Consider the following 25,249-nt stretch of genomic DNA (forward strand, 5'->3'; position numbering starts at 1 on the left):
GCGGGACGGCGGGAGGGGCGGTGCGGCTGCGGTACCCGCGTTCGTTCTTCTTCCGTGACAGGGGGCAGTGGAACCAGGCCCGGTACCTCTGACACCTCCCCCCCTCTCCCTCCCCCACGGCCAGCATGCTGTATCTGGTCGGGCTGGGGCTGGGCGACGCCAAGGACATCACGGTGAAGGGTCTGGAGGCGGTGCGGCGCTGCCGCAAGGTGTACCTGGAGGCCTACACGTCCGTGCTCACCGTGGGGAAGGAGGCGCTGGTAGGTCGGTGCCGCCGGCCCGTCTGCGTGCCGTATTGCCTGCACGGCGTCGGTAACGGGAAAAGTAACGGCGCGTCCTCGGAAACAGCACGCGCGCAGCATTTGCTCGCTGTGCTTATAGGAGGAATTGAGAGAAGAAGATAAAATCTGCCTTCCTACGGGTCGTGTTGGCGTTTCGACCCGAGTTTTCATCTCAGAGCACTAGCCACACGTACACAGCTTGAGATATTGGAGAGCTTGGCGACAAACATGTCTGCTCTTAATTAAAAATAAAGCAACGCACCAGAAAACACATCTGGGGCCTTGAGCCGCTGTCAGGCCGAGTTGCTGTGCTGCCTGCTGGCATCCCTTGTGTCTGGGTGGGCTGCAGGCAGGCCTGGGTAGCGCCCTGCTGAACAACCAGTGATAAAAGTGACGGCAGGGCTGTCTGTGGTGCCCCTGTGTGTGCTGCGATGCAGCTGGGCGCTCACGTTGGCTGCTCCATTCAGCACACTGAAGCGGGTTGAACTGAAGTGAATCCATCCCGAATGAGGTGTTTTTGCTGTTATTGGCTGGTTGGAAAATTGCAAAGCGAAAATGACCTTTTAAATACTTTGTCAAACCTGCATCTGCTGTCAAAAAAAGATTAGATTCCTCCTGTAGTTTATCTTGGTGGCCTGTCTAAAACTTTAATGAGAAGCCATTAGAACTTATCTAAACCAGCCTTCTGTGTTTTGATGCCACACCTCCTGTGAGCCTATGTTTTAGTTTAGGTCAAGAGACCTAAAGGCTTTTTAGATCTGCAATCAGTATGCTTTGATTTCCATTGTAGAGCAGTCTCAGAGCATCATTTCAAAAAGGGACTGAAGCCCAGTAGCTGAGGTCTGATATCCAGTGCTGTATCTGTTGGGTGGGTGTTGGAATGAAGCACTATTTCTGTTCTGTACGACTATGATGGTTCTTTCATTAATTGCTTATGGGCAAAGATGAAGCTAGTACTGATGACATTGGAGAAGTCAAGAGTAAAATCTTTCTGGACTATAACTGACTTACCAGTTTTATGTAGCCATTAGTATTTGTTATGCTGCCCAAATTTGCTGAGTGCTGTTCAGAACAAATAACCCTTTTTGATCTATGCCCTGGTAAAAAAAAAAAGCAAACAGAAAAACAACAGACTTAAATCACGTAAAGAGAATGTAAAAAGCATGGTGAAACTACTTAGGTAGACATATGCTCAGTGTGGTCAGGCAGCATGTTTCTGTAACTAACTGAGATTGATTCTAACATGTGAATGAGATGTTTAAAACATAGGAAGAGACCCAGTGATTAGTGAGCTGCTGAAGAGAAGTGAATACAATCAAATACGTATTTACCCATGTATGTGGCAAAGTATTTCATACAAAGAACTGAAGATGAAGGATTGGTATGAATTTATTCCTTAAGTGTGGTTAGTTACAAAGTGCTAAGAAACATAAAAGCTGTAAAGATAAGGTTATGGTGTAGCTAGTGTCATATTTGTATCTGATTTGATGTCACCATTATAAGTAGCCTGAGCAGTTGGCTCTGAGCTGTGAGGAAGGATACCCTGCAATAGGATGACTGGTGTAATTACTAGGCCTGGAGCCCACCTACTAGCTGTAAATGTGGGTGTGATTGAGCTACGTTTCCAGCCAAGTCCTTACTGGAATAATATGATTAACAGTAATTTTTGTCAGCTTAAGAGCTGCATAACAGGAACCTCTAGCATGGGGAGGCACGGTTCTCCTAAGATGCGGGTAAAACAGCTAGGGATAATTGTCCCGTTCTCCTTTCTGGTATCCGTGAGTAATTACACCAGGAGATACAAATACACTCCCAAGTGTCTTAATGCTTTTTCCTGTTAATTTTGATATCCAGGAGGAGTTTTATGGAAAAGAACTGATTTTGGCTGATCGAGAAACAGTGGAACAAGAAGCAGATAGCATTTTGAAAGACGCTGATGTTTGTGATGTCGCTTTTCTTGTAGTTGGTGATCCCTTTGGGTAAGCTGAAGCAACATTATAGTTATTGCTCTAACTTGATCGCTTTCTTCTTTCAAGAGGAAATGGCCATTCTGCATAGCCGTAATTCTTAATGAAGAAACAGATTTTTAGTCCAGAAGCACTTTTGACGTCTTCGTATACTTTAATTGCATACAAAATATACTTGTAGTTGTCTATGCTTTCATCTTTCTTTGGAGATTCCTCACCTAGACATCCTTTATACATATGAATGTGGGCCTTCTGGATTGTATAAATCTTTCCCTTAGCAGTCACATATTCTACCTTCTATAGAAAATATTTTGTTCCACGTTTTATCTGCTAGGGGAAAAGATTCAAGGTTATCACATAATCAAGAAATGTACTGTTTTGAGAAAGTGTTCTTTTAGTTGTGATTAGTACATCTAAACTGCAGCTGTAATTCTCAGTTGTTTTAAATTGAACACTGACTGTTGATTGTACTGTGCTTATGCTTTGATATATGCTAGTCTTTAAAATGACTTAGGTAGTTAAAAATGTCTCCTCAGTTTGGTTTATTAAGCCTTTTGTTTCCACCCTTTTACTGCTATTGAAAGGTATAGTGTTTTCCTATTACCAGGAGGATCTCCCTTCTGTCTTTTTGGTCAGGCATCATCAATCTGTAATGTCAAAACACACAGAAGAGCTTTTAGTCTCCAGCTGGTGATTCAAGATTTATACCATAGTGCTATGGGGCACAAGAAAAATCAAATCACTGTGCACCCTGTTTGTGAATGAAAAAACAGAGTTTATGAAAAATAGGAGCAGTGTACATATCTGTCAAAAGTGGCTATTTTCTGTAAACACAGGTTGAAGGGAATCGGCAACAGAATATTACATTACACTAGTATTTAGAGAAAGGGAATGCTGCATTTCAGAAATATTCATTACATTCCAGTGCATATTTAACATCAACATTAGAATTAGTGTGGAGCTGCATTGCCCGCACCTTTCTGCTGTGATCCTGCGACAGATGTAAGACACTACAAAACTCTACATCTGTTGAAATGGAATTGCTACTTGAAAGCGGCATCTTGATTTGCCATGTGTATCAGTAGTTTCAGTGAAGAAATATTTCAATTCTGATTAACTATAACATACTGCATCACTGTAGAAAATCGCCCTTTCTTAGAATGAGTTGCTACTGTTTTATTGCTTAAGGCCTTAGTATTGCAGCTAGAACTGCTTCTTTGCTTATGTATGGCTGTAAGGATTTAGGTCTTCAGGTTTTTTGGAAAGAAACCTGAATGTTTCTGTCCTAAGAGAAGCCATACGAGAGCTGGGTAGAAGCCATGTGACTGCAGCTGTTCTTAGAGTTTCAAGTATGTTTGCCAGTAAGAAGAGTACTTGGCCATCTTAGGAAACCTCAGGTGTCTGTGGTTAATGATTAGTGATGAAATCGTGCTTGTGTTGAGTTCTCGCTGTTATTCACAGCATTTCTCCTGCAGACATAGTAACAACCATGGATGTGCTAGCTAGCAGGAACCTGACACTTCTAGTATTGTACTGGAAAGCCCACCTTCATCTAGACTGTGCTAATATTTATGTTATTAGTACTCATAAAAATCTTAGTGGCATCTGTGACAGAAAAAATACCAGCATAGCCTTGGGTGCAGAGGGCTGACTCCATCAAACTTTTGCTGATGTTAGCTGAATGTTCCATGTGGGCACTTCTGCTTTTATCTGCAGTCATTATGGACAGATCTACTGGGAGAAAGTGCTGGCTGGAGCAAATTTCAGTGAATAAAGCCAGCTGATCCCTTGGTCATTTGATTTCCTAAATCCAGAGTCCTCTATTTTTTTTTCCTCCAGTTAAATTGATTTCTTTTTTTTAATGACTCATCCCTACAGCCTTACCAGCTGCTGCCACATTTGTGTTCCTGATCTGCTGATTGGTGGAAATTCGCAGACCAAAAGTAAGGGAAATTCTTTTAGAGTAACTGAACCAGGCCACGGTGAAAGCAGTTTTTCTATTTAAGTATTCCGATCAGCATGTGCTGTTTTTTCCTTTGGAATGGCCAGAAATGTGTGGTACATCTTTGCGATGAGATGGCTGAAGTCATTCAAATTTAGGCAGGGGGTAGGTGCATTTTCATATTTTATGTGGAAAACTGAGTGCCCATCATGTACGTAAACACTTGTACAAGCAAGACACCTTTAAAAATTATTGCAGTTCAAAAATGAGGTTAGCTGGATCTATCTTTACTCAATATCTTAGAAGGACTCTAATCCTGATTTTGTTACCTACCACCCCAGTGACTCTTGATTCAGGCACTGTAAGATGTTTTCTGTGGGGTTCTTTGAGCATTGTACACCCAGAGCCAAATTAAGTTCAGCTGTAACCTTAACTAGAACTTTTCTTAGTTACTTCAGAATAAACTTGATCGTTCAAGACTAGTAGACACCCTTAGTTTGAGAAGTCCTTTGGATTAAATATTTATAAAAGCTGATACAGACAAAATCAAGGCATTGAGCACAGTTCACCTCAGTTTGTTCAAAGTTCTTGTTTGAGAGAATTGCTTTCCTAGCATTTCCTAAGTGAGAGAAGGACTGGCTGTGCAGTGAGTGAGGAAACGCTGGGGTTTTGCTGAAGTCTATGCCAAACACAGCTGAAGTTTACAGTTCAACAGATGTCCAGCAGACAACTGTAGAAGACAAAGGACAATTGAAACTTTCATTTTCAAGTAGTTGCCAAAGCTACTTTAAAAAGCAACATTTGTTCTAGTGTTAAGAGTTTCACCAGAAAGCTGCAGGGAATGGTAACATACTGAGGCTTTTGGTGTTTTCAGCTGCTGAAGGCTACACATTAAAATGTTATGTGAGTTTTTACTTTCCCTAACAATTAGTCAAGTCATTCTTGGCCTTTTGGCACTTTTGCATTGTCCTTTTTGAGTAGAGTTTAACTTTATTTTCAAAACAAACCATTATGCTAGTAATCCTTGGTTACTCTGTCTTTTCAGGCTCTAATCCTTTTCCCCTTCTTACCACAGGGCCACAACACACAGTGATTTAGTGCTACGTGCAGTAAAGTTGGGAATCCCATACCAGGTCATTCATAATGCTTCAATAATGAATGCAGTGGGCTGCTGTGGTTTACAGGTAATATTTTTGTATATATGGTGTTCCACAACTGCTAAACATAGAATTGGTGAACTCCTCTGCTGTTGTAAGCACTGTGTGTTGCAATCTCAAGTTTGAAGATCTGTAGCAATTGTACACTTCTGTTGCCAGTTTGTTAACACTTCCTTTTCAGCATGCTACATGTCGCTTTTGATGTGCCCCTATGTGAATAGTAACACTTCTGTTCTCCTCTGCTCCTGCCTCAGGAAAACTGTGATATTTCAATTATTTGGCAGGTAAAGCTGTGACAGTGGGTCACCTTCACTGGTGCAGATTTTTATGAGCGCAACATGCAGGTTCTTGTTCATCACCGGTGAAATAGTTAATGGTGGTGACTAAGTTGAGAAATTAGAAGTGTTTTGTAACTGATAATTTGCTCTATCAAATAGTTTGATCTGTTGTATCTTTGCATGCTGTAATTTTAATGGAAATAAATAGGAGGCATTACTTTTGGAGCAACATACATAGCTCTTCCTACACAAAGTTTGCTTCTGCAGTTGAACTGTTGACAAATAGTTTCTGCTACCAGCTAACTTTCTCCTGCTCTGGGAAGGATGACACTCAAAGAGCACAGAGTAAGTTTCCCTCACAACTCCATTTTAGGCTTAGGAAGCAGGAGTATAGAACTTCTAAGTTAATTTAAAAAAGGAGATAAGAAAATTACCTGGGAATACACTGCAAACAGTTGTATGTTTTCTCACGTTTTGACGATTAGCTTAGTATTTCCTTAGCCCATGCTAAAAGACCACAAAGGAAAAGTGGTGTTATTCATTCTGGCAATAATCCTCTTTTCCATTCTGGCTTGGGAGGGACTGCTTTCTCATAAGTCAACATTCCCAGTGTTGTAAGAAGCATTTTAGGAAATAGCGATCATGTTGTGTTACCTGACAGGACTATAACCAGCTGTATGTTTAATTATTCACTGCACCTCACAGACAAAATCAGCAAGTGAGGGGTATCTTACAAAGAACAGCCTGTGATTTAGTTAGAGTCGTGGCAGAGATTTATGACTTCTTCCAACAGTCTGCATTCAGGTCTTCATGTTCTTGGCCATCTCCTGCCACCATTTCAGTTTTGGAGGTATTATGTTTCAAATGAAGTGTAACAGGGATTCCTCTTTTGCTTCACCACAGAAAAGGCTTGGCTTTTTTTTTTGTTTTAATCTGATTGTGATACAAAACCTCTTTCTTTCTTACTAGAGAAAAACAGGAAACACCTTTATAAGCTATTCTGAAAGCCATGTGCGTAGTGAGCTGTAACTGTTGATTAGTAAAATGCAACTACAGCCCAGGCTGTTCACAGAAGAACATGTCGTTTGTCACCAGAGTGATGTTTCTGTGCAGCCAACAGCATTCTGGCGGTTGTGCAGTTTTCCTGTACAACAGAATTACTGAAGTAGCTTATGTATAATAAGCTCTGTGACTCCATGTGTCACAAATATTGTTCAGCAGTCTCTGCGTATGTAAACATTATCCATACATAATGTGTGATAAGATCTGATGTTTTGTCCCATTTAAAGAGCACAAATCTATTTCTTGCCAACTTGTGATGAGTGAATGTCTATTTTGATTTTTATTTTTTAATTTTTGATCTTTTATTGTCTCTCTCAACTTGAAAGCAGATTATTCTCCTGCTGTACTATTTTAAGTGGTGTGTTCTTAGTTTGGAATTAGCAATAAATAATAGTTTTATTTTCAGACCTTATATCTAAGAAAGGTTTCTGTGAAAGGAAAGGATTAGCATCTTTCATTTTACTAGAAGCCCTGTTCTGTCTTCTAGGCTTTCAGTTACCATCCTTACAATCCCTTCCATTTCTTTCTTCATTTTAATCAAGAAGCTAGTTAAAAACATGTCTACCAAGGACACGTTTCTTTTGAGATATACCCACTTTCCACCTGAATAGCTTTGGAACAAACATCTGCAAGTCCCCTCCTGTCTTTCAGTGGCTCATCTTGATGACTTTTTGTCTGCAGTCCAGGTAGCACAATTACAGCCACAAAGTAGTTTTGCCTTTTAACTACTAGCTGATCATTCAAACAAAAAAGCAGTGCTTGCTGTGTTATCTTTGAGTCTGCTAAATAGGTGAATAAGCTTTCTGTATCAAGTAGAGAAGTATTACTTATAGGTCAGGGAGCTCAAGGATGTACTCATAGCTTGGTGTGCCCATAGTCAAATAGAAAACCTGTAGTAGTTGCAGGAGCGGAACCTCTGTGTTCCACCTCCACCCTCTCTCAGTGCCTTAATCTTCAAAAATACTTTTTGCTGTCATAGGAGGGGCTTTATGCAAAATACTTTTTATTCACTAACAGTTAAAATAAGCTATTTCCTATCACTAGTTTTTTTTTTTTCTTGACTACCTGCTTCTGAGCCTTTTAGAAGCTGGCATTTGCTTCTCAAACCAACTAGTGTTAAGTCAGTGTTAATTACATGACTTTATTACTCACATTTGCTTTGCAACTTCATTTGTCACAGCAAATTTGTCACAGCAAATATAGCCCAGAAACATCCATTTACTCCAAACAGATTTTTGTCTCTGTTCAGTCATCCTTTTTTCTGATTAGTAACTCAAGAGACCTGGGTGAGAAAGTATTGCTTGATATTTCTGGGATGTGTCTAAGGAGCCTACCAAAGACAAGGGTGTGTTCCGTTGGAGGGGAAATCCTGTCCTGTCCAAGTTTGCTTGGAGTTTCTAAGTCTTTTAATAGTACACAGATGCCAGGTTTGGAAAATGTACCTTTATCCCTTGACATGTTTCCACATCTGAAGCTTTAAGAGTGGAGCTAGGCTGTAAGTGAAGAATTGCTTTGTCACCATCGCAGCTGATGCAGCAGTAGTTCTGCAAAAGATTCTGTCTGCATTTTGAAATATATTTTTCTTGGTTTTTCTGCAGCTCTTGCCCTACTGCCCTTTTTAATGTTATCTTGCATCTTCACTCCTGCTTGCTTTAGTGCATTTTGGAGGGGATGGGGAAAAACTTCCTTTTTTAATTTCCCTATTTAGTCTCACTTGTTCTTTTCATGCTCTGTATTTTTGTGGTGACTGTCAACACCAGTATTTTAAGTGAGGTCTGTTGATCTGGACAGCTTCAAGTTTCTGATGTCATTCAGCCTGGTCATTAATGAAGTTGTTCTTCAGTTTTCCTGAAATTATCTTTGCACGCAGACTTTCCAAGCTGAGATCATGGAACTGCACTTTTCCTCTCATAGTTTACTCTGGCCTTACAATTAGCAATCGATCCTGCTTATACAAACAAGTAAAAGAAGAAATATCATTCATAGAAAGGTTAAAGATACTAGTAGAACCAGAAGGTGCCTGACATTCTTTCATATATGTGTGTAAATAAAGTATAAAGCTATAGCTTGTTCCGAGCTGATGAAAGTGTGAATTGAATAGCTTTCTGCTGTATATCATGAGAAGCAGAAAGCTCGAGCAGACAGCCCATGGCCTAGGAGTACAGTTCTGGCTTCCCTTCCTGGCTTTAGTTAGTTGCGTTGCAAAAGTTAAGTCACAAAGCTTTGCTTAAGCCAATTACTGCTTGGGCAGGGGGAGGGGAGTTTCCAGACAGGTCTTTCAAAATGAGCTTTTGAAATAATTCTATGAAGGCTTTGAGCAGTAGTGAAAAGGTAAAAACATCAGTTTCCAAGCTGAGAGCAGCAAGTGTCTATCCAGCCATTTCAATGAGTCCCTTTGAAATTGTGTCACTTTTGTACTTGAGCAGAATGTGGGCACTGTAACAAACCTGTTTTGTGCAAATGTGATGCTTGAAATGTTTTAGCTTTCACAGAACAAATCCTGCCCACTCTCAAACCCCAGCTGTTTGATGTAGGGTGCAGCACACACAAGTCTGCTGTGAAACTTCATTTGCTGCTGCCTGTCTTTAAAGTTATGCCAGCAACCACGCAACTTGATTGTTTCACTGAAAACATTCAGAGCTGTTGTTTGTTGTCATAAACTCCTTCACAATCTCAAAATGTAACATGATAACACAGAGCTGTCTTATAATACATCTCAGCTGACAAATGCATGTCCCAGTTTTACAGTCCCAATCATAGAATCGTAGAAGCACAAGGTTGGAAAGGACCTACATCTAGTCCAACTGTCCTCCCATTACCATTGCTAGCATGACTGTGGGAAGTTTGGGTCCCTATTCAGTCTTTTGTGGTTAGTGAAGAGCATTTTTTACTTTCTGTGGGTTCTCGCATTAGTGTCCAGTTACCTGCTGTCTGCCTGGCTGAGATTGGTAACAGATGAATCCTTCAGGTAACAGTGCAATTCTGGGTATTTACTGCTATCTCTACAGCAAGGCTTGTATTTGCAGTTCAGTACTTTGTTCTAGATTTCAAGTGGTAAGTATTAGCGTGCAGCACAAGAAGCTGCATAGATATGGGGATAAAAACTCAAAAGTTAATGTTCTGATAAAATTATGTGTTGTTTCTTCAAAGCAAAGCAGGCTTGCTCTGATGACAGAATAGCGCCTATGCTTGCGTGTTTTACTGGCTGCAGAGATCAAATGCTAGATGAGTGACATTTTTCTGTCTATATAATTCCTTACAAGGTAATCAATAACAAGTAGTTAAATACAATAGGAGTATCTATTTATTGCTTCAGTTTCACATAGTTGATAGATTGTGAATCTGAAAGTTTCCAAAGTAGTATTTTCCCCTCTTTAAAGTTAAAAAAAAAATATAAAATCATGAATTAATGCTAGGTAATACATTATTTAAAAGCTTATTTAATACAAGTGTGTAAGTTGTGAAGGCATTTCTGTGAGGTTAATAACATATGCCCCATTCTATCCTGTTAGTCAAATTTATATCCAACTTGGTTCTAATATGGAACAGAGTAGTTAGAAAGACCTAACTGCCAATAAAATGCCAGACAACATTATGCCCATTTCTGCACATCCTATTGCTATAGGGCAGTAGTGGAAGTTCCTGTCTTTCAGAGTATTACAGCCAATAAGGGCTGCTTTATTTGCAAAAGGAGACCTGTTGCTTTTTGGGAAAAGACTGTGGTGGCTTTCAGTTGGCAGGCAGCAGGCTGGCTAGCTTCTCAGGTGGCTACTGCACATTTCAGCAACTTGTGATGGCTGAAGGTGCCGCCTCAACCATGAGATGAAAAGCTATCTTTGTTCCAGCTGCTCCTGCAGTGAAGTTCCAGCAGTTTTGCTTCAGTTTTGAAAGAAAATGGAGAGAACTGCAGCCATGTGAAAAATAGGCAAAAACAGCTTGCTCACTCTTTCTCTTTTCTTTTTATCTTTCCCTAGAGTTAAGTCCTGAAATAGTTAAGTTGTTACAGCAGGAGAAATTCATTTGGTTCAACCTATATTTAGTTTACTGGAAGAACCTTTAGGTTGTGAAATGTACACTGTGTGTTCTTGTCTTTGTTCTAGAATGAAATATTTAAAAGAGGAAACATTTGCAGTAATGTTCCAGGAATCTTTGAATAAAGGCTGTGCCTAATCAGTGTGAATGGTTAAACTTTGAGCTCTTAGTCCTTTGAAAACAAACAACTTACTGCTTTGATTCAAATTCCGCTCTGCCAGCATTCAAGTGTTAAAACCAGAACCTCATGCCACAGTAAAATAAGTGTGTATAGGGGAATCCCCGGATGGCAGGGTGCAGCCCAAGTCACTGCTGTGCAGGGCCCTCTTTCTCTGCTAACAGCACACCCAGTGCCTCCTGTAGTGGGCTAGGAAACGTTCCTCCCTACAGATTTAAACAGAAAGTGGAGAGGATAGTCTGTGTAACCACTGTTTTTCTGGTAGGCTCGAGCAGACAATGTTGGCATGCTGTAAAATCCATTTTGGTTGGCCTCATTCCTGAGCTGAATTAACCAAAATTGATGTGTGTTTTTGCCCATTTTCAAGTTTGTTACAAAAAATTCCAAGCCCAATTCTGCCTTAGGTTACATCTAATGTTCACTTTTGCATCACTGGAAACAATTGGCAAGAGTATTGCTTCCAATGTCTTCACCACGATTAGGGATTTACAGTAATAAATAGCAAGCAGCAAGTTGGCAAATAAAGGCAGGGAGCGTGTTTGACATAGAATCTGTCAGCACTTTCTTCTTACCATATGTGCATTAAAAAAAACTGTCACCTCTCTGATTCAGGCACAATCTGTCCCTGTCTTCAGATCTTCGTATCAACTGTCTGTTCAGACAATAACAGCATTTGCATGGTACAGCTCCCATCTGCAGGAAAGTGCTGCTTAAATAATAAATCCTACTCTATCATTTGAATCAAAGCTTGGGAAAACACTGCAAGTGCTGTAGGTTTGCATGAACTTGACTAGCTTTAATATATATTATATTAAAATAAGAAATGGTAATTAATAGTTTTGGTGCCAATCTTACTAAGTTTTGCCTTTGACAGACTTCAGAATTAAGTAAAAAAAAAACCAAACAAATAGAAAGTAGACAGAAAGTTACTGAATGTTGGAAAGGAGAATGCAAATACAGGTAAAAATTTTACAGTAGTTCATTAGTCACTCTTTAATTTGTCTTACTGTCAGAGATTAAAAGAACAGTGCCCCTCTGTTAATGAGAAGAAAAGACAGTGTTAAAAAACAAAAACCTTCTCTGCTGTGCTCAGGACTTCTCAAGTGTTTCCAATTGTCTGTTATTTTAATACTTTTTTTGTGTGCACTGTACTGATATTTTGATTGTGTATATGTGTTGGATTTGCTTTGTTTTACAGTTGTACAATTTTGGAGAGACAGTTTCTATAGTTTTCTGGACGGATACATGGAAGCCAGAAAGCTTCTTTGACAAGATCAAGAAGAACAGGCAGAATGGAATGCACACACTGTGCTTACTTGGTAAGCAGCAGCAGTCCCAGTTCCTTAGCTACCATCTTCCAGTGCCCCAAAAGGCATAAGATGAAGTCTTATTAAACAGAGGTTCTTAGATAACATATCTTTGAAAATATCTCTTGAATTGGAACTTCAATGTATGTTTACTTAGAATCAATGTAGCCACTATTCATGCTGCAGTGGCTAGAAATTTCTTAATTCCTCTTGAGAAAATCTATAAGAAATGATGCCTTTGTAGAAGACAAATAGGAACAGCAGGCCCGTATTTGTTGTAATGATCAGAGTGATTTTAAGCTAGATCTAGCTCAGGATCCAGCCGAGATGGCAATGACTAGCAGCCATCTTTTATTGACTTAATTAGGCCAGAGCTTGACACATCTGACTTTCTGGGGAGCTAAATGGTACTTATAACCGCATTTCTATTTTGTAAGTTGATATTCTCTTTCCTAAATTATCTCAGCTGATGATGTTTTGGCAAAAAGTGATTGTCATGTAAAAAGCTTCAGGACTGCAAAAAATCCTTGCTCAAAAACATCTGTGGTAACTGGAGGAATCCAGAACATGAATATGTGTAATCATCACTGCACATCAAACTTTTCAGTGCCTTGAAAGTTGGCTGTTTTCCAGCTTTGTAAAGTATCAGAATATTGGCAATTGTTCTAAGGAAGGGTGACTTCACAAGTGTTTGAAACAAGGACTATTCCAACCACAATATATTAAAACCAAGTATTATTCACATTTTTCATATAATCATTTCTATGTGCTCCCTTTTTTTTTTTTTTTCCCCTAATGCAGTTTCCTAATGCAGTGTGTTAAAATATTGAAACAATAAAATTTAATTATAAAACTCATGTTTCAGGGACAGTTGTAATACCTGCATCTGATTGTAGCTAACTGCTGAAAACCACCAATCTCCAAGTTAATTGTGACATAAAAAAGATCAGCTTCAATACTCTTAAAATTTCAAAGAAACTTCACTTACATGAAAGCAATTTGATGAACTGTGCACTAATAATCTTGCAGCTTTGCATTTTAAACCATTTCTTCAGAGTCACCTTGGCTTACAACATGATTAAGCAATACTTTTAAAATCAAGATTAAAAAAAATGTATCCAGCTTTTACTACAATCTTATTTCTCAGGCATTTAAGTACAGATAACATCTGATGGTCACTTGGAGAGATCATGGTCAAGTGCAGTTTCATAAACTTGCAGATGTTCAGAGTCTTACCTGGCCCTTTTTCTTTGCCCAAATCCTCCTTTTTCCCATAAGAGAAAGATTGTTCTAAATTTTGATTGGGACAGCGAGGAAGTGCTAACGAAAGTTCAGTTCCTGCATGAAGGTGATGTAATCACTGTCGATCAGTTGTTCAGTTTCACCTTCTGTAACCACAACATATTTATAATTTCAAAGTAGTCACAATACCTTGATTTTGCCTAAGCATGCAAGCATTTAGTTATCCTGTGGGAAATACGCCTACCGTTTTTAATACTTAGCAATATTTTTTACTGATCTTATCTGCTCCAAAATTTGAGACACTATACGTTGTCTTTGAGCAAAATCACATGCATGAAATCACATTAATTTCTTTATAATTAACGTATGAAACAAAATGTAATCCATATTCCATTTTCCTTTAAGAACTAGAATGTTGCTATAAAGTTTATAGAATAATATCTTAAAGTAAGCTGTACAGCTACATAGAAAACTAACCAGGAATTTTGTAAGGAACCTGTGTTTTATATACTGTTTTGTTCTACAGATATTAAAGTGAAGGAGCAGTCTCTGGAGAATCTAATGAAGTGAGTCACAACTTCGAAAATATATGGAAACAAACAGTGGTACTTACAAGGTTTTTTCTGTATAAGGAACAAAGGCTCTTTATCTGAAGCCTCGTAACGAACTTACCTGTCTTCTCTTGCACTTCTCAGTGGTCATGGTTTTTTGTTTCCTTTAAGCAGTAGAATTTTTCTGTTTGTTACAATAGGAATTGGCTTTATTTTCAGTAAATGATTGAAGCTGCAGCAGTGTATAATCTTTGTTCCTGTGAGAAGCAGGTCAGAACGGGATAAGCTTTCTACCTGCCAGGTCAAGAGTTCTTTTACTGCTGTTCTGTCTCATCCTGAAGTAAATTAATATCATAAACAGTGTTCTGAATTCATTCTTCCTTACAGTGGCTAGAAGCAGAGTGAAGTATGGAATACGTACCACTGTTTTTTAGCAGTTAAATAAGCAACATATTGAAAGTTCTTTTAAGCTCATTTAACTGTATCTGGAAGCTCTTGTCACACCTTAATCATCTCTCTGCAATCTGTATGCTTTGACACGGAGAATATAAATAGTTACTTTCTACATATGCTGTACTCTGGTCTAAATTAATATTTGTGAAGTCTCATGCTATCATTGAGGTTTGTTTATTTTAGAGTTTCAAAATAAAATCTGTTTGAATCCATAGTTGGCAAAGAAAGAAGCATTTCATTTAAAAATATAATGCTAGTCTGTAATAATCTGTCTACAAGGCATTCAACAGGAAAACAGTAGTTTGCCCTTGAATTTAAGCCAAAGGCATCTTTCCGAAATGGTCACAAAACCTGCACATTGCTTCCAGCAACTCAATTTGTTTTTAAGTTTCAAGTGATTTAACAGATGGAGGCCCTGCTGTTTCACAGGTGTATGAGAGCACAAGAGTCTTCTGTCTTCCTTAAAAATTCCACACTTGTCTCCAGGCCAGTCTGAAAGCCCGGGCCTGTTTAAGTTTGATCTGCTGGTCCACAGACTTCATTTGAAATAAACTGTAAAAATACCAGAGACAAATAAATGATTTATATTTAAATTACTTTTCTTTCCCTGCAGAGGAAGGAAGATTTATGAGCCACCACGCTACATGAGTGTGAACCAAGCTGCAGAGCAGCTTCTTGACATTATTCGGAATAGGAGACTCCAAGGAGAAGAACCAGGTACTACTATTGCAATGCTGTTATTTGCTGCTCCTCAGTTCTCACTTAGTGATGAGTCACTGAACTCTACTGCCTTCCTCTTCATCTTAGCATTTTCTTGATCTGCAACAGAACCAGAAGATGGATTTGGCAGAGCTTGAACAAAGTGCAGTTAATTGAGCTCAGATGAACTAACACTAGCAGCTCCAGGAGATTTAGTCAAAACCTCAGTATAGTAACTACTGTTGGCTGTCCAGTTTTAACTGCGAGCTCTTGATCCATTATAGTTGCAGAAGCCTGCATCCAAGCATTTTAGCTCAGTCAAGCTTCAGGAATCTTAGCTACATGTTTCTTAGACTGGTTACACTATACTGTGCACGAATCCCAGCATGAATCTGGGTTGCTCCAAAGTTGCAGGACTGTGATTTTAGCCTTGAATCCTTAAAGAGGATCCTTCTATTAAATTAAATCCTTCAAGAGCCTGCTAAGGAGTTGTTTATCAAGACCAGACATGAAATCAGAGCAGCTATGAAGATGACTCCCTTATGTCATAGTAGAAAAAATTAATAGAAATGTATCTGTACTCCTTTTAAAATGTTGTCATGATGAAAAGGAAACAGTACTTTCATTTTATCCTTTATGTAGAGTTAATCTGAAGCAGTAGTCTCCTGAATGAATTTCACTTACTGCTGCTGCCTTCCCTTTCCTGCTGTTAAATAGATCTGAGATACACTTTTTATTTGTAGAACAAGCTTCTTTTTAAACTACTCTGACGATTAACTGGAAACACGAGACAGTGGTGTTAAGGTTTTAACACTGAGTATTTTTTTCCTCTATTTAATAAATTATTCTTTCTAGTGACAGTTGGAACATGGTCCCTAGAAGAATTCTATAAGAATCAATTCTTGGATGTTCTTTCTTACAGAAATTACTGAAAACACAATTTGTGTTGGCCTTGCACGTGTTGGCGCTCCTGATCAGAAGATTGCTTCAGGCACACTGTATCAAATGTCTACAGTGGAGTTAGGTGGTCCACTCCATTCCATGATTGTTACAGGCACTATGCATCCTCTGGAATTAGAAATGCTTAAGCTTTTTTCTGTAGATGCTTCCAATTTTGAAAATAATGCATTTGAAAAGACCAGTTAAATAAAAATGCGTATTGAATTTTTCATTCTGTCATTAATTTCATGTCAGCACATAGTTATTCCTCTGAATATTTAGAGCTTGCTTAGATCAAATGAATTTAGATTGTATATAGCTGCAGGAGATAACACTGTAAGAACATGGACTTGCTTTAACCTGAGGCTACAAACTGCAAAATAAATCTGCTGGTATCAGTTTCTGACAAGTAAAGATATCTCCAGCAGTCTTTAAACCTTAAGAATACTTTGTTTAGTTCAGTTCCTTGGCATCTGCATCAGTCTCAGGCTGACGACTAAGATAAGGTGTGCAAATACAGAACTGCTGGACCAGATGTGTATGCAGCATCACTTCTGCTGTAATAGAAGAACCAAGCCTACAGCATGCATGATTTTAAGTGCATTTTATATGTTAAATGTTGCTTTTCAACTATCCCACCAACTGAGTAGTTCTCCCATCAGTAGAAAAATTGTGCAAACCCTGTTAGTCTGTATTCATTTTTACACCTGGGAGAATGAATACAGATGAGAATACGTTTACAAGAATTCATTCTCCTGCCAGCTGGTACAAGAGAGGGAGAAACCGCACAGAATTTCTTATTTCTGGGGGTTGCCACTCAAAATAGATCTGGATTTCCTCATACATTAATGCTAGCATTTATCAAGTGTTAGACTCAAACTACAACAACCACAGTTGAATTATTATCAACCAAGAATTCTCTTCAGAATCAGCTAAGGGGTGATGGTTGCTATTCCAGCTGGTCATACATACTGTTGAAAAAAACCAGCAGACCTATATGCATTTTTTTTTTTTAACTGAAGATTTATTGGAAAGAAATTTGATCCCATATCTTCTCAGCAATATAGGACATTTAACATTTCATATAGACTGTATTCAAGTAGAAAAGATTACATTAAAAATTTCTAATATTGCACTTGGGACAAGTCATGGCTAAGCTACTACATCAGCATTCCAGAACAAAATCATATAGAGTCTTCAGAATTTTAGTGAGCTGCCTTGCATTATCATTTAGATTTTCTTTGCAGGTATTTTGATACTGTACTATTCAATCTAAGCTCATTGGAAAGAATGTTCTTGTAGTTGAAAGTTAAAGGCAAACAAGCTGTATGCAAGCAATATTTTATGCTACCCACAATGATTTTGGCAATTTCTTCATTCACATTATTCCACACTTCAGCCACAGTACTGAAGCAAATCATTCAACTCTTGTTGATCCTAGCACAGGCATGAAAGAAAGACTTCAATGCACATGGAAAATGAAATACACAACTCCTTTTACACATTTCTGCCCGATTTCCACATAGGCAGGAACATACTGTGTCTCACTGAAACAGACAGATTAACCAGTATTCACACGTAGTGAAACGCAGTCTTCACATACCAGAGACAAGAGTAGAATAACTGGCACCTTTTCACATTATAGCAGTCTCTGGCCAATGAAGTCCCAACATATATGGTCACTTCAAAAAAAGCCTGAATGGGGAAAGAAATCCAGAAGGGAATTCCAGCAAGTTGCAGATAGGGATTTTTCTAGAGGTGTACAGGATAAACTAACCACTAAATTGGTGTAAGGGATCAGAGAAATGAATTATTAAAAAAAAAAATTAAAATCCCTTATGACTTAGTCTTACAAACACACCTCAAAGGGAGAAGGTCCTCAGCAGTCATAGAAAGTGGCTGTCAGTGGCTGCTGGGGAAAACAGGACAGGGCTAATCAGTAACTAAAGCTGTCGTTCTGAACTGGCATTGAAATTATCTCATCACATGAGTTACGTTAGGATTTGAAAGCATCAAGGTTTCAGCAACTGAAATCTACATTCAGTCTGGGAAAAAAGTCATGAAGTTCCCAATTTGATTGCAGCTTAAATATTCAAGGGTGGAAAACTACAGTTCTGAGGCAGCTTCTCTCACCTTGTCTGTTTACCTTCCTGAAAAAGGTTCACTGACCAACAGAAAACAGACACTTTCCTTCCTCTACCTTTAAACTCAAATAAGAAATAAAAATGATGTTAAAAGTCACTAAGGTCTATCCTACTAGTAGCAGCACATTTCAATTTCTGTGTAAAAATAGCGTCCTCAGCTCTAATGAGATTAAGCTTGACTTTTAGTAAACAGTATTATGTAGAAATAGAGCCATTTATTCAATTTGCACTTTCTCTCTTGAGCAAATCAAGCTCTCTACAAGGGCCACATTTATCACTATGATGAGGGCATTTTAAGCACAGGCATTCTAGAGCAGTTTTTTTTCTTTTTTAAGACAGTCAAATCTTTCACAGTATGCTCTCAGCAAAGTAAAATATCATTTTGCTGTACATCGTGTAAAAATGCAATTTGCAGGATTGGACTTTGGTCCAGGTAGTTTTAAGTTACTATTTTCTTTCACAGATAAAAATATTACTTAGATCAGAAACCCTACATTAAAATTCAGGTACATGAAAATGTAAGGAAAGCATACTTTGAGAACTTGGCTCAAACTTCCATACTGTTTGCTATGAAAATCAGTTTTAGCAGATGATCTGCAGACACATCCATTGCTAGATATCAGGTACCCACACAAGTCTGCTTAAACAAGGTGATGTATCTATTAATGTGCTAGAAGCAAAACCTCTTATAAGTCAATTGCTACATAATCAGCAAATCAAAATAACTGAGTTTTGATATTCAAGACAAAAAAGGCTACACTTTCAGCTGCATGGTTTGTACTCTCCTAAAGCCTCAGCAAGTAGCCCCTCAGTAGCTGGTAAAGAACCAAAACAGTCAAATATCATCACTAGCTGACACAGGGGAGCTAAATGTGAGTGCAGTTAGCTACTGGGACAGGCCATCTACTGTCTTTTGTAGAACCTTGCAATGCTCATCCTTCATCAGAAAGGCTAAGAAGGCTTAAAAGTCTATTTTGAGTCTGACCCCCCTTAATTACCCTCAAAACTGTATTTCACAAAGGATGTATTTCTTATAAAACATCAAGTCCTCCTGAAAAATTAAGGTGGTACACTGTTTAGAAATCAAGCCCTCCAAAGCAGTAAAAAGATATAAAAAACTATTAAAATCAACATTGTGTAATTATAACCACCTTATAGGCTTTTGCATTTAATTTCCTATAATGAAAAATTTTGTAGATCTGTAACTTTAAAAAAAAAAGGCAGAAACCAAATGCCACTTGGGTAGATGCTCACTTTGAGAATCTTCTGCAGTTGCAGTAGTATAGTAGTTTTCATTAAGACAACTAAAACAGTGACCAAGCCCTACAACTTGAGCAGCACTACAATGTACTTCAGCAAGTCCAGGAATACTCAGACTCCAAAGATGCTCTGAGCTGCTATAAAGATGATTTAAATCAAACTGAGCTCTTTGATCATGACAGTTGTAATGGAGCTGGCTAGTGCTTGCTTTTGAACATTGACTACGACATCAAGAAACAGTTGTCAAACACCAACCCGCAGTCTACATGCATCTCTACAAAATGATGTAACTTCCAGCTGTCTTCTAATTACCTTTTCAGTGGTCATACAGGCAAATTATATCTTCAACTGATAAAATCAAATTTGCTCAACAGATTCTTTCACCCTGCCCCAGCCCATGTAACTTCATCCTCCAGTCAGGACCTCCAAACAGCTGACAGAGCATCTGCAAGGTGAGATGCAAGCTGCCCGATACAGCACTCTGCACCTGCACCCTCTGGAGAAATGAGTAAGAACAGAAAGCAGCAATAAGGATAAAGAAGGCTCTGAGGACTGGAAGGGATCATAAAGTTTATAAGAGGTATGTGGTTTTTTACTGCTGTTATCCTTTACTCCCAGTTTTCAGTTGCAAGATCATCATATAACCCCAAGCTTTTCACAAAATCAACATTAACATTTCTGTATTTCATTAGGAGAATTCAGGTACCAACGATCTATCAATCTGGCAACCATCAGTATTTTCCCAGAAAGAGAGATCAAAGTTCAGATCCTAAACAGGAACAACAGAACGAGTACCAGAAACTTCCTCTTAACATGAATTTAGTAACATCAGTGGTAAACAAACCATTTCTGCAAAGCAGCCTTCAGTACCTTCCTACCACTTACTACAGAGACACTGCCGGCTTCTACAGGTGTTGGCTGCCACGTTACTCTGAATCAGGTACCTGAAGAACACTTAAAATCTATAACTGGCATTACTGGCTATGATTTACAAGACAAATGGCTGTCTTGTTTCCCTCTCCACAATGTTCTACTTGTGAAAATATCATGCCTTCTTACGAAACCTTCTCTTACTAATTTATCTACAACAGCATAGTGGAATTATCTGTAATATCAAGTATAGCAGATTGTTGTTGAAAACAATGCTCAGATTGGAAAAATGACTACAAAATACAGCTAATGTATCTGGAAAAAACAAACAACTTACTCCACTGAGAATGTTTTTTCCAATCAAAATACAAAAGGCTACAGTGAAACTGTAAAATAAACATGACTTTTCATCCTGGAAAAGCTTAATCTTGAATAACATGAAGAATGGCCTTCATTTCCATTTCAGGTATAACCTCCAGGAACACATCTTCAGTATTTGGAACGGCAAAAATTACCTCACCAAACACTTTAACAAGAATTACTACAAGCTGTTAAAGAGATTTAGACTTTCACAAAGATAGGGGTGTAATTTTGTCTGCTCTTTCTTACAGTTTGGAAAATAAAAAAAAAGCTTCATGCATTGATTCCATCAACCATGGAAACAATTCCCTCAGCTATCTGTTTTTTGGGTGACTATGGACATGGGTAGCATCACATAACATCTCATTACTCTCACAGTACAAAGAGACTAAGGATTGGAGTTAAATCTAAATCTTTGACTAAAATAGTTTCCACAAGAAATGTGCAACAAAATACCCAGCTTGTTTTGGATGTCTCTTTACAGTGGCTTTGCCTTTTACCTTCAGAATTTTTCCTGTTTGGTACAATGCAATAATAAGGGAAGTCTAACATCTACAGTTACGCAAGTATACGAAGTCCCCACATATATCACTAGTAAATAATCAGACTGCATACAAGATATATTTGTAGAAGTAATAAAACACTTTGATGCTTCATATTTTATGCTGGCAAATACCTCTCATGATATAAAAGGCACTTTGAAAACCCAATATGGTTTGGTTCATTAAGTTTGCAAAGTACAAACAATTGTACAAACATACAATTATATCGAAGCATGTCAGCCATTGTGACATTATGTACAAAACAAGTTTCCAATTTTTGATAACACTGGTTTTATGGGAATGAGCAGTAGTTTCAGCAGCTTTACTAAAGACATTACAGAATTTCCAGTACCACCATTTTAGTCTCCTAGTGGAACAAATGTAGTAAGTAAAAAATGTTCAAAAACTTACAAGTTTAGGGGGCCACAAAAGACAAGACCCAGAGTTCATAACATTCATTCCATATTTACTCCTCAGAAGTCAACTTCATCCATAGCCCAAAGACATAAGTCTATTCAGTCCATTCCAGGCCAGTGGTAGAGGCAGGCTCTGTCTTGGGAAGTGTCTTGTTTTATACCATTACAGTACAAAAAAACTTTGGTCCAACAGCACGATTTCAGAAGCTCACTACATGGCTGCGACATCAATTTGTACGTAAAGCTGTCTTACTCCTGCCTATGGAAATGAGGAGACAAAAGAAAACAAAAAAACACCAAACAGTAAAGCCAAAGCAATTTAACTGTCCTGATAAACTGTCCACATCAGTAAGCTGCCCTACAAAAAACCTCAGAATCCTCATTTTCTCTAACTCACCTTCCACATTCAGCAAGACATATGTTGAGATGCCTAAAAATTTTGAAATCCATGCATTTTTTAGAGAGCACTGCGTGAAACACGTGGTTCTTTATATAGTAAAGAGGTGTATATGTCTAAGTGTAAATAACCAAATAACTGTCACAAAGAAGCCACACAAATTTTCTCTTGTACAAGTTTAACTGCCTGAAAATAAGCTGCTTACAGGGTTGTAAGGCAGAAATGGAGCAAAAGCACAAGACCATAACACAGGATTTGTGGTTTGAACCAGCTCTCGTCTTCTAAGATTTTAGCAAAAAACAACAATGGCTATCTATGCTGAATTGACTTGATATGAGATGCTAGAAAAACTTTAGGTAAAGGTATGCAAATCACTCCAAAATATTTATTTCTTTGGAAATTCTATTAAACTAGGCTTAGATTGACTCAATTATACCATCAATAAAAAAAGCATAAAAATAATTTATTAACTCATTTTAACCTCAATGTCAAGCGAGTGCTGTGATGGTCACAAGGTAAGCTTGAAAGACTAAGCCGAACACTGTTAAAGAACAGATTGTCCTCAAACATCTTCAACTTGCTTTTAGCTCAGCTGAGCTTCAAAAACAATCAGCAGTTATATCAAGACTGATAAAGGCCAATATTACTGAAGAGAAAAATCTACTTGCTCAAACTTATTATCATCAGTCAGGTAAAGAGAGCAACAGACCTCGCTCCCTCAGTTCATCTCCCAGATACACAGCTCTAAAACTGCAAAGCTACAAGATAGTGGAAGAGTGAATGAGTCACTAGGAAAGCACAATGCTTTAGAGACTTGAGATTTAAAATCAATTTTGAGTATACATGACAGAATGTTCTGCATAGTCCTTCCCAGAAACTATTCCTTAACAGTCTCAAAGTACATAGTCTGCAGAGAAAACCAGGCAGACTAATTTGTACCTGATTGATAATCTAGAGCAGTATATCATGGAATATCTCCAAAATGACCCAACTTTATTAATAAAATTACATTTTAGAATATCTGTAACAAATTCTTCACTGAAACTAGTATCACAAAAACAAATATTTGTATTTGTTTTTAATGAGTTCCCCATGACTATCAACTTTAAAACTTATGCACATTGTAGGGCTGTCTTCAGTGGCATTTCCCCTCAAAGTGTAGAAACTGAGTATGCTAGATGCGTGCAAATCCCTAAACTATTCATTCTGGAATTTTTAAGAGAGGAGAAAAATAATTAAATAAAATAAATAATAAAAAAATAACAAGTCATGCAATAATAGAATGGTTTAGGTTGGAAGGGATCTTATAGCCCATTTAGGTCAAACCCCCTGCCATAGGCTGGTTGCCACCCACCAGATCAGGCTGCCCAGGGCCCCATCCAACCTGGCCTTGAACGCCTCCAGGGATGGGGCATTTACAGCTTCTTTGGACAAAGTCCCTTTATTTTCTTGGTTCCTCATATTCACTCAAATATACAAGTTTCATCTTCATTCAGTATGGCTCAGAAAATTACTGTTATTTCCACTAAGTGGCATCAGAAGTTAATGCAAAGAGGTACAGAAATTCAACCTACTCTACACAGAATTTTGAAATCATTCTACACAGCTGGAGAAGAGAAGCTTTTCAACAGTTAGAATGATACAAAAGAAAATAAACCTTTTTCTTAATAAGAGTTGCAGTGTTCATCCCAGGTGACTCTGCTGATGAGATACATACCTGAGTAAAAATATTGTGAGTTTGGCTTAGAATCCACCTTCCATCAGCATCAGGAGCTACTAATAATTTCAAAGTCCCTATGTAAACATCAGTACAGAGGGTCCAGAAATGTGGATCATGTAAACTGTAAACTCCTTGCAACTGCTGCACCTAAACATAAAAGCAACTTTATTTTTTTTTTTCCCTGAAAATACATGGGCTTAATTCCTTATTACAGTCTTTGTGATTGTCAAGAATTGAAAGCAGATTCTATGTATGGGTCATAATTCTGTATCTTTCTATTTGTACACTGTACAACTATTTTATTGGAACCATTTCTGAAAACAGTGGTGTCCAAGAGAGAAAAGTCATTTATTTTGTTGAATGCCTTCTCAAACTCCCACAGCAATTTCTGCAAATGCAGTACTTTTCCCATTAAAAAAGTAGAGAGATTCTAACTCTTAACAGGAATGTATTAATATGCCTGTAAATATTTTGTGAGGGCTTAAGTTTATTCCATCAAAACCATTCTTCTTCCAATTTTAGTAAAAAGCCTTGATGTGGTCACTATAAACTCAGAACTTTTTGAGAAACAATGACACTCACTCTACAAGCACATTAATACAACGTACTTTGTAAGCTTGCAAAGGTGCTTCACATGTTCAGATTATGACACATTATAAGGTAAGTCAGCCAAAAGTAACAGGACAAATCAAATCCAGATTGACCTCCTTATACACACTTGTCAATGTTATTTTACCTGAATTTCATAAAGACAGAACTGGATTTTGAGAAACTACCCTGGACAAAAGAAAAACATCATGCACTAGCAGCACAAGTGACTGTGAGGAAAGACTTTGGGATCTCTTTTTCTAACCTAACATAGCACAAGTTGAGCTTAAGCTACATAATATTTAGGATTTCAGAAAAATAATTCATCTGGCATCTTCACTTCTACAATCTAGAGAGCCTTTTACAGGCTTTACTTGAAAAAAATAAAATAAAATTATAACATCCTCATGTACAGTTGAGGTTCACTAATTCAGCAGTTTCCTCATACACAAATATGGCCAAAGTAAGAGCTTACCCTCTGATAGCATTGAGGCAGGGCATTTTCCAGAGATGGGGGAGTTCGCTGCATCAAAATTCCAATTGATTCTTTTAGAAGTGGAACAATACTATAAAGAAAAAAAGGAAGTTAGCTACCATGACATTTTCAGAAGTTGCAGAACAAAGGAAGATAACATTCCTTAATGCTCTTGAATAGTTCTTTAGTTGTTTGATCAGAAGATGAGAAAGTTATCATGAAAACCTGCCACAGATAATAAAAGAATAGACAAATTCCAATGGTGTCAGCTAAAGGCAAGCTAATTTCTCCCTCAATTACCGAGAGACAATCAGTCAACAATCAAAAAATAACTGGTTTAAATGTGGGATTTGGGATGAAATTTAAGTGTCTTAAACATATATGACAAA

General features: G+C 38.0%; 1 protein-coding gene and 1 long non-coding RNA gene across 3 annotated transcripts; one reads left to right on the forward strand and one right to left on the reverse strand.

The window, feature by feature from the left end:
• The first annotated feature begins 6 nt into the window (after nt 1-6).
• On the forward strand, nt 7-16,320 carry DPH5 (diphthamide biosynthesis 5). Its single transcript, XM_010715636.2, has 7 exons — nt 7-260; nt 2,136-2,260; nt 5,266-5,374; nt 12,096-12,216; nt 13,973-14,012; nt 15,064-15,167; nt 16,072-16,320. Exons 1-7 carry the CDS (start codon nt 126-128, stop codon nt 16,293-16,295), a joined length of 858 nt encoding a protein of 285 aa, XP_010713938.1. The 5' UTR covers nt 7-125; the 3' UTR covers nt 16,296-16,320.
• Nucleotides 15,174-24,976, reverse strand: LOC104912283. 2 transcript variants are annotated; one of them, XR_794536.3, is made up of 4 exons: nt 24,861-24,976; nt 23,795-23,944; nt 21,676-21,939; nt 15,174-15,269 (listed from the first exon to the last, which is right to left on the reverse strand). It is a non-coding gene; the product is annotated as an uncharacterized LOC104912283 (long non-coding RNA). The 2 variants fall into 2 exon arrangements; XR_794535.3 differs by lacking the exon at nt 15,174-15,269 and having other exon boundaries at nt 17,597-21,939; nt 24,861-24,972.
• Nucleotides 24,977-25,249: the final 273 nt, after the last annotated feature.

The sequence above is a fragment of the Meleagris gallopavo genome, chromosome 10, assembly GCF_000146605.3.
Source record: "Meleagris gallopavo isolate NT-WF06-2002-E0010 breed Aviagen turkey brand Nicholas breeding stock chromosome 10, Turkey_5.1, whole genome shotgun sequence".
Lineage (NCBI taxonomy): Eukaryota > Metazoa > Chordata > Aves > Galliformes > Phasianidae > Meleagris > Meleagris gallopavo.